This window comes from Lygodium microphyllum, chromosome 2 (genome assembly GCF_053477565.2).
Source record: "Lygodium microphyllum isolate KBCC chromosome 2, Lygodium_microphyllum_v1.1.10, whole genome shotgun sequence".
In the NCBI taxonomy this organism is placed as follows: Eukaryota; Viridiplantae; Streptophyta; class Polypodiopsida; order Schizaeales; family Lygodiaceae; genus Lygodium; species Lygodium microphyllum.
In genome coordinates this window covers 112670382-112684191 of record NC_141136.1, presented here as the reverse complement: position 1 = coordinate 112684191, position 13810 = coordinate 112670382, and the positions used below count along the sequence as shown (strand labels likewise).

The following is a 13810-nucleotide window of genomic DNA, read 5'->3' as shown; positions in this document are numbered from 1 at the left end:
GCTTGCCCACAGATTCTATGGCCCTTACAGGATCCTTAAGCGGATTGGAGATTTGGCTTACAGACTAGAGCTTCCCTCTTCTACAAAGATTCATAACGTCTTCCATGTTAGTCAGCTCAAGCCCTATTATGGTGATCCAGTGGATTTAGTTGATGAGCTGCCACCTATTGATGAAGATGGTATTGTTCAGTACATCCCAGAGGCTGTTATAGGTCAGCGTGAAAAGAAGCTTCGATCACGTTCTATTGTGGAATATTTGATTAAATGGAGAGGTTTACCCTCTGAAGAGGCTTCTTGGAGACCTGATTCAATATTGGATGAGTATCCATACTTGAAGGATACATTAGTGGCTGAAGCCTATTGCTTATGGAGCTAGTATTGGTGCAGACTGGTTCAGGACAGCACGCTGTTTTAGAACAGTTTTTGTCGTACTTCATTTTCAGAATTGAGCTATCTACATGAGCTTAAAGTACTCTTCAAGAGCTTCGTTTTGATATGTGGTACACTTCATTTGGACACTTCTATCAAAAGTTATGGCTGATTTGGTCCAGCAGGGACTGTTATTCCAGCAAGCTGTCTACTTTCTTCTGGAACTATTTGTTGAAGATTCTATGGCTCCAATGGCTTCTAAGGTTCTTCAAATCATGTATATAGCAGGGTCCACTTTTCGTACTTCAAATTCAGCCCTTGTAATGATAAATTCTTCACTCATTCCCTATTTGTTAAGCTGTAAAACAGAGTAGTACTCTGTTCTATCCATCTTTTCTTTAGCTCTTTCTAGTTTTGTTTTTGGGGACAAAAACTTTTGGGAAGGGATGGATTGTAAGAAGCTGGGAATACTTAGAATGTTAATAATATGCCATGTCACACTGACACTGGTATATAAGGAGAGAAGTTGTAATTTTTCACATCTTTTTGACATATCAATACAATTACAATCTTTCTCTCCCTTCTTGCTCCAAGCTTCCATGGCTTCTTCATCTTTCCTGTCTTTCTCTCTCCAATTCTAGTCTTTCTCTCTCCTCGTCACTCTATTTCTCTCTCTTCCTGCAGTCTTTCTCTCTCCTCTGCAGTCTTTCTCTCTCCTCTTTCTCTCTCCCTAGTTCTCTCTCTGACACCAAGCTAAGGAGAAAGAATATATATTGCATTTTATTATAGCTTGATTTATAAAGGCATATTTTTGTGGATTAAGGGGGAGCATCTTGTCATGCTTTGTAATCCAATGTGGCATTTGGGGGAGGGAGGGGAGACGAGGTATTGAGAGTGTATACATGTGAATCTTCCTAATGCTATAGAGGATAAGAAGAGCTGAGTGTGAATGGTCTTGAGGGAAAGGGAAAACCCTAACCCAAAAAAAGCACAAAGAAATCACAAAAAAAGGCCATCATGGCCTATTTTTTGTGATTTTTAAATAATTTTTTGGGGTTAGGGTTTCCCCTTCCCCTCAAGGCCACAAAAAAATAGACCATCAACCCCCTATTAATGGCATATCATGATGGCCTTTTTTTTGTGCTTTTTTGGGGTTAGGGTTTCCTCTTCCCCTCAAGACCTTTCACACTCAGCTCCCCTCATCCCTTACAACATATAAGGAGGATCCTCTTCTCCTTTTTTTCTTAAAATAGCTTTAAAATAACAAATGAGCTCAAAATTTTCTTATTTTTTAAAAAAAAATTAATTGTCTAATGCTTTTATGATTCTTTTTTTGGATTTTTTTAATAGGTGTAAGGACTTATTAAAAATAAAGATTATAACATTATCAGAGAGTCACATGCAACTATTATCCTAAAGCTTAAAATTTTTTGGGCTATTCCTTTACTTTTTTTTACCTATCATTATATAATTTGGATCCAAAATAGACTATCTTTTTGAATAGATATTGCATTAGTATATATTTACTATAGATATTCTATCTTCTTTAAGAGCTTTAAAAATATATAAGAGATATGAATAGTTATATATTTTTGAGATAATATATATTTTTAATAACTTATTTGCTAATCATTCTATCAATTCACTAAAATATTTTTATTTTAGAGGGTATCTTCTTGAAGAGTTATGAAATATAGTTTATCTTTACTAAATAGTATATTCTATCCTTTTGAGCTATAGAAAAAGATTGAAGAGATATTCAATAATTATATCTATTATCATGGGTTTCATATAAGATTTTAACTATTAATGACTTATTTATTCAACTCCATTGATTTATCAACAATTTATATTATTGTATAAATGACTCCATTAATAATTTATTTATCTAACTCCATTGACTTATCAAAAGTTCATGTTATTTCATGTAGAGAACTTTGTATAACATCATATAATACTCTTTAAACTATTTTTAAAAATAAATAAGATCGTGAATACTATAGAGTAAATGAGATCTATAATCACAAAGATTATTTTGATGGTCTTTTTTTTTGTGAAATTGAGATATATTACATTTGAAAAAGAATATACAAGGATAAAGCATCAATAATGTAGTGATGCTTTCAATTATAAAATCAGTCTGCATTAGAATCAGAGTTTTGAGAGAAAGAACTAGAGTCAAGTCCTTTCTAATTCTTCTTACAAATCAAGGGAAGAGATCTTAAGAGATTTGCTAGGATATGATAGCATGAGTAGTATCATCCCATGACATCAAGCCACCATTTAGGTATTGAAATCTGATAATGCTAATAAGAATCGCAATTGAGAATACTGAAACTTGAAACCCCATAGTGCTAATCATAGTTAAGGGTATGATGAGAAAAAGACTCCCAAGAGCTAATATCAAGTAAGAAGTTGTATCCTTCATATTCTTCGAAGCATCCTGCACACATAAAATCGTCTTAGTCCTAAAGTTGATATGATACACAATATCACTAATACTTCTATCTATTACTTGTTTAATGTTTTTTATATTTTAAGAGACTAACAATTGAATAATAAACGTTTTTAATCTATTACTAGGTAAATATTTTTGTCTCCCAGAAATCAAAGTACTTCCTTTCTTCTAATTGTAATATATTATCCTTGTCTTATCCATTAGTGCTTGCTAAAAAGTTGATATTACAACACTGTATAATGAAGATATTCTATTTTCAAGTGCCAAGATCGAGGTGAAATTTTTCACTTTCTATTCTATTATAGAAGCTTGAGGATTATCCTTAGTATATCTATCCCTACCAATTTGTATCAACACCATGGGACTCTTTTACCCATTTTCTTATGAATCAAATTGAAGAGATTGAAGAAAAAGCTCGGATTTAGTTGAAACAAAATCTTACAGAATCGATGTCTTAGGGGTCGAAGTAAAGATGCGGCTTGGATGTCCCAACCTAGTTGGGTCTACTGAAAACTAACGAGATGATCTCGTCTCAGGTCCATGGAGGACCATATCTCTATAGCTCAATCGGCAAGTAAGTGGTATTGGTCCTCTGTGTAGAGACTCTTTTGATTGTTGATCACCTTCTCAAGATTTTGTGAAAGGAGATGAAGGGAGACCAATGCAGACTGCTGATAAGAACCGGACGTGATTTTGGTGAGAAATTTTACGACAAAGTAAAATCTGCTTTAAGAACTAAGAAATAGAGTGAAGAGGAGAGAACGATGATTCAAATGAATGCAGACGAAAAAAGAAGCATGATTTTGGTGGGAAACGTGATAGTAGAATATTCAAAAAGAAAGAATAATGGCCGAAAAATGACCTCTGACATGAGTTAATGTCCTTAGGCATTTAATGGCTAACCTCTTAAATGAATAATAAATTCTCTCATTAATCACGTCTGAATGGCCAAATTTGGAGGATTCATTATTTTAAAACCTCAACTAATTAGTAACTTAATCATTTTCTTACAAGTGCCGTTTTTGAAACGTTTTTGACCCTAACGAGCTAGACAATGTAGAAACATATCAACTTGTTACCATACTACAAACAAATAACTTCTTACCATATAGTGAGTGAAGTATTGATTACCCCAAGCTTCTTTCATTACCTCTTTGAAAATGTTTAATTAGTCTTTGAATTCTTTAAGACCATCATCTTTCCAATCAATTTTATCATTATAAAAGAATATTTTATCTAAACTTTGGCTTTTCTATTCTAAGCCTATCTATTATCAGCATGATCCTTAACTGCATTATGTAGAGATTTCCATTGATTATATTTAATGGTTCTAGCTCAACATGAAGGTGATAGAGAGCTCTTTTACTAGTATTACAAGGATCATTGGATAATTAATCCATCGCTAAAGATGTGATTTGTAACTTTGAATAAGAATATTGCATTAATTCAAAAAAGTCAAAGAATGAGTAGGTAACCAATAAGGAGAAGAAGAAGGAAAAGAGAGAATGAGGATGGAGGCAAGTAACAAGATGCCAACAAAATTCAAAAAGAATATTCGCTTTCACTTTTATCAAGACAAGGCAAGATCCTTATTAAATTAGTAATGATCATATTTACGACAGCTTACATTTCTAGGTTTGATGCAAGCCACGAGAATATTATGATAATAATCTTTTAACAATTTTAGATATGTTTATTTATCAAAATGTCAACTTTTTAAAAAAATTCAAAAAAATTATTTCTTATAATATTTTCTCTCTCTAGGATGTATTACAGGGCATTTTCGAGACTTGAAATCTCCCCTAATGTTTCACACGAGAGAGAGAGAGAGAGAGAGAGAGAGAGAGAGAGAGAGAGAGAGAGAGAGAGAGAGAGAGAGAGAGAGAGAGAGAGAGAGAGAGAGAGCTCTTGATTTTCTAAATGAGCATTAAAACCTTGACTAGAATCTTCCAAGTAGTTTTTAGAATCTACATGGCATCCAAAAAATGTGTAGCATGTAAGATGTATGTACTTCCATCCCAAAGTCATGAATCCCCCTCCCAAAACATTATAATCACATTATTCTACTTAAATGTATTACCTTCAACACGAGAGAGAGAGAGAGAGAGAGAGAGAGAGAGAGAGAGAGAGAGAGAGAGAGAGAGAGAGTCTTGGGCATCAAAGAAAAACTCTAATGCTCCTAATCAAGCCCTACTTTTATACCCTTGATGTGACTAGTTGCTTATACTTTGACCAAGCTATGCTAATATGACATAAAGACAGTCCAATGATGGTGATAGGAGGAAAGCAATAAATATGAGAAGAAGATTTGCTCAATTTGAAAATGTTGTTACAATTAAGCTAAGTACTCTTGTATACACACAATGTTCAAATTAAGCTTTATTCCAATTAAGCCAAGTATTATTGCAATTTGATCCACTTGAGCAAGCTTGAAATGATGTAATTCCAAGGCTATTTTGGCTCAAGCTATTATAACTTGGAGGGGTACCTTTGTGGGATTGACGGTCCTCTAAAGGATTTGTTCAAGGATTAGCTAACTCTATTCAAGTTATTACAGGTTGTCTAGAAGGCCTACATAGTAAAGCATACATACCTTTGAGGTATTCCTTGTGTCAGTATATTTGGAGGGCAACCAAGAAAGGTGTAAGGCCTCGATGTTAGGCACATTGCAAAGCTAGGCTCTTGAGAATTGAGCATTGTGGTTAGTGTCATGTAGTGAGATGTCTGAGTGAGAGCTTAAAGTGGCACAAGGGACTTATATTGGCAACAAAAGGTGCTTTTGGGTCCTTTGAGCAACACCTAATCAAGATTTGATCTAGATGCTCCAACTAGGCTAGGAACGCCCACCAAGGAGTGATATGCATTGCCTATGTTTCTTGAGGACCTTTAATACTCAAGACAATGTGATAGTGCCATGCTTATGAACAACGGACTAAGGACTGCATATTTTTGGAAACAATAATCAAACTCTCTAGGTCCCAAAAATAACCCAAACCATGAGAGTGACTACACATGATGCCTATAACCATTCAAGAAAACAACCCAAACCATGAGAATGTGCTTATATAATGCAAGCAATTGAAAAGAACTCTCTATAGCTAGTGACAAAACAAGATGGTGTAATAACAAGGCATTTGCAATGTACCGCATGCAACCAACATGAATGTCTGAATACCAATGTCCATTAAACATGAAAGTCAAGAAGCTAATGTACTATTTTGGATATAGTAGCAAGCACAAATATATTCTTTTCAAGTCAATAAACCATGAAGCTCATGCAATCCATGCATAGCATTGAAATGAATGAAGTTCCTACCAAAGCTTTATACTATTATAGTCCAATTTTCCAAAAGGAAGCACTGACTCAATCTCACAATTCTCTCATATGCTCCCTTGAAAACTCCAAGCTACATCTTCCACCTTCTAACTACAGTGAGAACCACCATCCGGAGAAAAGGAGAAGAAACAAAAGTAGGGAAGTGAGAAAATAGAGAGGGAAAGCCTTCCAATCTTTCTCTTACTCTCTCTCAATTCTCAACTTGTCTCACAAAGCAAGGAGGAGAGAAGAAGATAGGGAAGAAAAGGTTGTTTTGCATGCTTAAGAATGAGCTTTCTATTCATTTTTACATGTATCTATATTCTTTTTGGGCGGGCACCCTCAACCCTTTAGTCACTCTCTTGTCCATTTACAATGCCCCTCGGCTTGCATAGCATGCTAATGGGATTTAAGATTTATGCACATAATTCTTCTATTTAGCTTTCAAGATATTCTATGCACATACGCTTGTGGAACATTATTTTTTACAACCACTTCTTTTTGCAACTTGAAGAGGGTGATTTTAGTAACTCTTGGTGCCTTTGAGTGCTTCTTTAATATTTTGGACTTCAACAGATGCTATGTTTGACCATTGCTATTTTTATCTATTGCTATTTTTGGCAATTACAAAATAGGTTGACAATGGTTGCTTTTGAATATCTCTATCTCTAAATGGTGACATATAGAAAAACAACCTTTGCTACAATGGAATCAACCTTTTCCAGACTAGAACAACCTTCTCTATCTCACATAATCTAGAGGTACCAATTTAACCATCATTCCAATTCCATTTAAAAGAAATTGTCGGTGCTATTCTTGAGGAAGAATGGTGGTGTTAAATCTACCAACTTCCATGCTCATAACTTTCCTAAGGCAATCCCTTTTTTAAAGCAATTACACCTATCATGTGTGCTCAAACCCTATAAAGAAACGTGGCTTGGATTCCTCCAATCAAAATAGCCTTTCATTGCACATTAGCTTAATATCGATACACTATGGGAGGGATTTGGTTGTGGCAATTTTCTTTTTTTTAAGGAAGAAAGTAAACGTATGTCCCAATATATGTATTTATCTATAGCCATAGACCATTTTGTTGCATGTTTTGTAATTTGATACATGTGTTTGTGTTTTTGAATAGTCAAGTTGAGAGTAGATCATTCTTGGATTTGTAACAATCCAAATTTGTGAGTTGATGCCTAGATGTAGAGTGTAGAAAACACATCTATATCCATAGAGCAAGCATTTTACTTCTATGTTTTAAATAATCCATTGATGTGTAAAAGTGTTACATAAGAAAGGTAAAGAAAGAACTAACCTCCAAAGCTAGCAATGACAGATCTACTCGCCTTGCCTTGCTTACCAACATAGTCATACTTACTTTGTAATGTTGGGGAATCTTCATACTATTTGGCACTCATTCGAGCAAAGTTTTATTTTACCAACGTATCTCACTTCTTTGTCACATTGGTGGTTTTCATAACTCTACACTCATGCGTCACTCCCGCCTCTTGAAGCAGGTGATCCCTCCGATACCCATCATCTCACTCTATCATCACATTGGTGGTTTTCATAGCTCCATCCACTCATGCATCATTCCCATCTCTTAAAACAGGTGATCCCTCCAATATTCATCCCACTCTAGAGCTTGAGGATCACCCTATTCCACAACCAACATGTAGAGGAGAAGTAAAGTGCAACAAGAAAATGCAAAATGCTCAAAGTAATGAGAGGGATTGGTTATTCTTGCTTACTGTTATTGCAGTGGTATCAATGTAAGAGGCAAAAGAACCAAGAGAGCAAAAGAGAACTAACAGAGTAAGGCTGTAGCTACTCACTTAGACACCCAAAATAGAGAGCACCTCAAATGTGGCACCTCTTTGATTAACCCTCTTTCTATATAACTAGGTATAAGGTTTAGCTTTCTTGACTTCTATATAACTAGGGTTAAGGTTTAGCTTTCTTGACTTCTTAGGTATTGTTCATATTACAAGAATTTTCTCAAATTTATGAGCCACTCGTGTGAGACCAAACTCTTGGAAGTTCCTTGACTGTGTGATCGAAAACACTTGGAACCATTGACATGGATAAGGTGTGCCTAACTTCCTAGCCAAAGCTTATATGCAAAGCTCTCATGGCCATGGGGCATTTTGAAATGAGCAAAGCTCCCAAGGGCCAAAAAGGAGGGGCACTTACAAATGATCAAATGGTGTGTGTCTGTCTGTACAACCTTCTATTATTTAGAGTTCCCTAAGTGTATCCCAACCTTCCCCTGGTATGGGGCATGGTAAGAGGGATTGTGTGGTTTCTAATCGACATCAAATGACTTGTTGAATGTGTGAATCATAACATCTAATCATAAACGACTTGTCATTGTCAAAGTGGAAGTGTGTGTGTGTGTTGGGGGGGGGGCGGGGCAGAAGCTTACCAAGAAGAGGCACAAAGGGCAACTGGACTGATGATATCTCATAAATTCTTTTTACCTGTCTTATGGTTGATGGTCTGTATGTGATTGTGGTGGGATTGACTAGACCGCCCCACCCATCCCCCCCAAATTGGAAATAAGAAAAGGTAAAAAGGACGATATCACGTAAAGTTTGCACTTGTGCATTATCGTCCATCTGGTATGGCTTCGTACCGATGCAAATAGTATATACCCGGAACTTGGTGGTAGATTTCACATAAAGGTGTGATTATCCCTTTCATGACGTGGGGCATATGCCCCAGCTTGTCTATAATGCAAGCTTTTTCTGATAGGTCATCCTTTAGTGCCTCCCGAGGTGATGATGTAACGTCATGTGATTTGTGCATTCTCAAGGGTCAAGATTGACTCTGGATTATGATGATCATTGATGGGTTTATTAGAAAGCAAAGCCTTTCGGGGCAAAGTTGCCGACTTCAAGGTGAGCTCTTATATAAAATATTATAGCTTGGCATAAAGGGCGGCCATGATTGAGAGAGGAACAAGCAGTGTATAAGAGAGATTGGAGCAAATATGAGCAGGACTCGGGAGCACTACGATAACCCAACCCAATACAAGAAAAACAAAAGAGCAAAACCTCAATCGTATCACAGTATGTGAGTTGTATCGTTTGATGACAAGGGCATTGCAGAGGGGGCATCCATAGCTTTCCCTTCTCTAGTCTTGTTTTAACCCAAAAGGGACAAAAACAGCGCAATCATTTCACAGTGTGTGAATTTTGATTCCACAAAGAGAGAGAGAGAGGCATCCATGGCTTTCCCTTTCGTGGTTTTGTTCACACTCAAAATTGGATGCCTTAGTCAGTCAGGTATGATGTGTAGATAATGCGAGGCAAAATATTTTTGGTTATTCTCTATCCAATTGGAGCCCCAGAAGCACTGCAGATGATGTGAGGCAGTGCGGAGGACACGGAAAACATGACAAAATTGGGAATGTCCCCACCATAGGGGCCATTCTTGTTCCTTGCTATAGTGGTAATATCTTCTTTTAATTATTGGATACCTGGACCCCTTCAAACTCTGCATTCTTTTATATAATTGATAAGGGGCAGTTTCTCTAGGGCCTGTTGCCATGTGCCAGAAATCCCCTGTATCTGCAGACAGTTACTGTAGTTCCTCTGTGCCCTCTGATTTGTTCAAGAGATTGGCAACTGTTGGTTTGTTCATCAGATGGGGAAAATCTGTCTTCTTCATTGAGTTGAATTCACACCTTCTGCTGCCCAAAATGCAGAGGCTCCTAGTACCTTCCTCCCTTGACTTCCAATCCAAACCATTTGTTGTTGCCTAACAAGACTAGGTCAAGGGCAGGTTTTAGATCACCCTTCAAAAAATAAGGATGTACCCTTCCGATCTCTGCTCAAAAGAAAATTGAGGCTTCATGGATCCCTTTACATTGAAAGTCTAGCATTTCTAGCAATGTTGCCTAAGATGAAGAGACCCCAGTCTCTAAGCTGGAGATGGGGGCAAACCTAAGAAAGACAGCTTAAAATTTGTCCAAAATGGGAAAATGCCTTAAATGGCGGCAACAAAAAGAACACCCCTCTTCTAACCTCCAAGTATTGAGACTCCTGAATGTGTTTTATTTATAGATCCACAGTAACGATGAATCCTTATAGTCCCTCCCACTCATGACTGGGCTCAATGCTGGCAAATTGTTCTGTTTTCAGCCACACAAAGTATTTCATATACCATATTATGCGCATCGAAGGTCCAGACGGAGTACAGAAAGACAAAACAGCAGAATGTAGCACTGGTTAATTGGTTTAGACTGGGACATAATCCACATAGTAATCATTGTGCTTTACAACATTGATTGAAGTGAGAGGCGTTTTACAGAAGGTAGCAAGTTGTTTAGCCTACTTGGCACATAAGAGTAGTTTTAACTAGTGTACAGAGATACGGGAGAGCCAGGATGTCATCCCTTCTTGATACAAGGGACAGGCAGAAGTCTCAGCTAAAACTTGCGGCTATAGTTTTGTGTGTATTAGTATTCACATTCCTGTACCTATCTAGATAACTAGTAAATCATCCACTCCACGGTAGTCTTGATACCGGAGCGTTGATAAATATGTAGTATCATCACCGTCGTGAGCATCATATAGAGTTCAAGTATCAGTACAAAAGATAATATACACATACTACACTACATTGTGCTATTGCTACTAGTCTTTCTTGCTCTAAAACTAGCATTTAGACACCCATGGGAGCTCTGTGAGGAGTCCCCTTTCTCCTCTTCGGGCTCCTTCTCATCTGTGTCAATGTTGGGGGTGGTGTCGGTGGCGAGAAACTGTTTTGATTAATGCCGCTCAGTACATTGTGGTTGCCATCTAATTTGGAGGGATACATTAATGTAGTACTAGTGTGATTGTAGTTATCTGCATTATCCTCCTCCTCATCATCATCATGTGAGCCATGCTCCCACATTGATGATTGCATTCTACTACTGAAAAACTGAGCTGGCTCTGTATTCTCCATCTCCATCTCTATCCCTGATTGACTCTTGCTTTTCTTCTTCCTGCTGTTGATATTGCTCTTGATTGAGAATGCTAACTCTTCCTCTGTATCAGAACCCCTGGCCGCTCCTTGTTGATTTGATTTGGGGTGCACGAGGAAAGTCATCTCTGGGTGGAACAATCTGATTCCTGCAAGCTGCCGTCATTTCAGCACAGAAGGAGGGGGATTAGTTTAGGCACAAAGTCAGACCAACAGAAGAGTTACTTTGAGTGATATTATGGGGTACAGGATTAGACAAAAGAAGGGAGCAGTTTGAACAGCCAACTACTTGGCTAAGGAGCACTGATTTATGTGAAAGATAGAAAAGCTTTCAGTGATTCCAGGTCCTAAACACCCATAATTGGAACTCTCTTGATTATTGAAATTGTTTTGGAATGAATTGCTGAATCAATGCACGTACGTAGGCAATTAGAAATTCTGGTTACTGAGACGAGATATTAATCCAATGCACCGACTACAAACATGGTGTTGCCTCAAACAGGAAATTTAGCTGGGACAGGAAGAGAGAGCTGACCTTGCATCCAAGAGAACAAAAGCGGAAAGAATCCAGCAGGCTCCTGTCACAAATTTCGCAGTTGTTAGTGACGCCTTTCCCTTGACGTGCTTGCGGCCGTCCGTTGATGAAGACCACGCGCGCGCTGTTGATGACATAGCTCTGGATGCCTGTCAAATCCACCAGCTTCTGGATTTCCGACACCCTTATTACATCATGGTACGATGACCTCCGTATCTGCACATTGTCCACATAGCTGGAATGTGTCAGCAAAACTCAAACCAACTGAACATGACAAGTCTGATATCTTAGGATATTATAATCTTCAGAATGCAGAGGAGTGAACATGTCAGAAGTAACATATTATGCCAAACGTCAAAATATTATAAGCATCTCAAATTTAACAAATTAAGGAAAATGTGAAGATGTGAAGATTATTCAGGCATCATTTCAGAGAGCAGGTCAGTTCTTAGCACATTATGTAAGCAAACACATTAGTCCAATCCATTAATTTTGAACACAGTAACCACTACCCCAATCCATTAATGTGAAGGCATTAACCACTACTCCGCCAATAATCTGACGACATTGACAATTAATCCAATGCATTAATCTGAAGACAGTTACTATCAGCAATATGTATACGTACACAGCTGCATTTTGCCCTACCTGTACTACGTGATGATCCCTGTGCTTGTGCAGGCATGAGACGCAGAGAGCTCGGCCCATGCAATCGAGACAGTATTGATTGCATTCGTTCTTGGCTATGTCACCGTGAGCAGAGCAAGGAAGGAAGAACTTGGTGCGGAGGAGGTGGTGGAGCCATGGGGGACCAATTTGGTCGTGGGGGAGCTGGGAATGGGGGTAATGGTCGTCGTCGAGGAACCAGAGGGGGCCAACCTGCGGGAACAGAGGAGGGAGAGGGTAAGCGAGAGGGAAAGAACCAGATACAGAGAAGGAGAGAGGGGGGAGGGGATACTTACCATGATGGAAGGGTTTGCAGCAATCGAAGAGAAGAGTGGTCTGAGAGAGTCGTCTTCTTCTGCAGAGAAGGGTGAGGCAGACAAATGAGGGGGAGAGAGGCACACAGAGTCTTTTGAGAGAGAGAGAGAGTGTGTGTGTGTGTGAATAGGGAAGCCGCCCTCCGCCTTTCTAAGAGAACCCAATAACAGAGACAGAGAGAGAGAGAGAGAGAGAGAGAGAGAGTCTTCCTCTCCTTAATCCTTTATTTATTTTTTAATTAATTGATTTATGTATTTATGTGTTCGCCCCTTCCTTTCCTTTCCCCCTCTCGAATTTTTCTTCACCGCCTCGCGCCTTTAGTCCACCAAACAACGTAGACCCGGGTACTCCCCCCGCCCACTTGTTGCCCCGCCCCCCCCGGTGTGAACACGTCCCAGACAGGGCTGCTTTTTCTCCCTCCTCTCCCACGTGCCGCCCTCCCATTCGTCCTCGTCATCCCAGCGCCCTCGCCTCCGGTCTCCCGCGAGGACCCAAACTCCTTTTGCCTCGTCACGCGGTGCATCGGATACACGTCATCGTTACAGGTCAGCCGGGGCCCAAGAGGCGTGGGGCCCGTGCCGTTGACTGGATCCGGAGCCTGTAATCCAATCCGCTGACGTGTTAGCGTTTCTTCGGTCGTGTCGTCACATCGCACGCCCATAATATGGACTGCTGCCACAGCCGCAAGGAAGGAGAAAAGAAAGGGGAGGGGTAATTTGAAGCCACTGTTCACATCAACCCTTCAGCGAGGCGCTTTTTTTAAGTGCTCTTCTCCTCCCCTTTTTCGTATGTGCCTGGCAATAATTCCCTTTACATCTCCCAGCACACAATGCAAGATTTTCTAAGACCTTTCTTCACGAGTGCATGGAACACATGTCCAGCAAAAACCGTAAAGTTTGTAGATATTTTAGGCATCAAGCTTCCAGATTTAAAGGCATTATATTTGGATATTTACTCTTCTTAGAGGGTTTACTATGTCACTATCTCCTTCTCCAAAGCCACAAGTGCACCTCGATTTTGCCTACAGAAAGCTCTAGAGCACTCAAAGAAACTTCCTATCGAAGATGAATTTATGGATCTTCACATAAGACTGGGAATTCGAATGTGAATTTATGGATCTTCCAAGAAGACTAGGAATTTGGTAGTTTGGATTTTTTTATTTTTTATTTTGGGGGGGTGG

General features: G+C 38.8%; 1 protein-coding gene across 1 annotated transcript; it reads right to left on the bottom strand.

Moving 5' to 3' along the window:
- Positions 1–10397: 10397 nt before the first annotated feature.
- On the bottom strand, positions 10398–12818 carry LOC148040198 (uncharacterized). Its single transcript, XM_087697528.1, has 4 exons — positions 12612–12818; positions 12298–12528; positions 11650–11865; positions 10398–11270 (listed from the first exon to the last, which is right to left on the bottom strand). Exons 1-4 carry the CDS (start codon positions 12612–12614, stop codon positions 10812–10814), a joined length of 909 nt encoding a protein of 302 aa, XP_087553654.1. The 5' UTR covers positions 12615–12818; the 3' UTR covers positions 10398–10811.
- Positions 12819–13810: the final 992 nt, after the last annotated feature.

What these genes read in the sequence shown, in the direction of transcription:
- LOC148040198 (XM_087697528.1), bottom strand. An exon ending in GGGATCATCACGTAGTACAG is followed by an intron (nt 11,866 to 12,297) that starts GTAGGGCAAAAT and finishes GACAATGTGCAG; the next exon opens with ATACGGAGGTCATCGTACCA. An exon ending in TTTGTTCTCTTGGATGCAAG is followed by an intron (nt 11,271 to 11,649) that starts GTCAGCTCTCTC and finishes AAATGACGGCAG; the next exon opens with CTTGCAGGAATCAGATTGTT.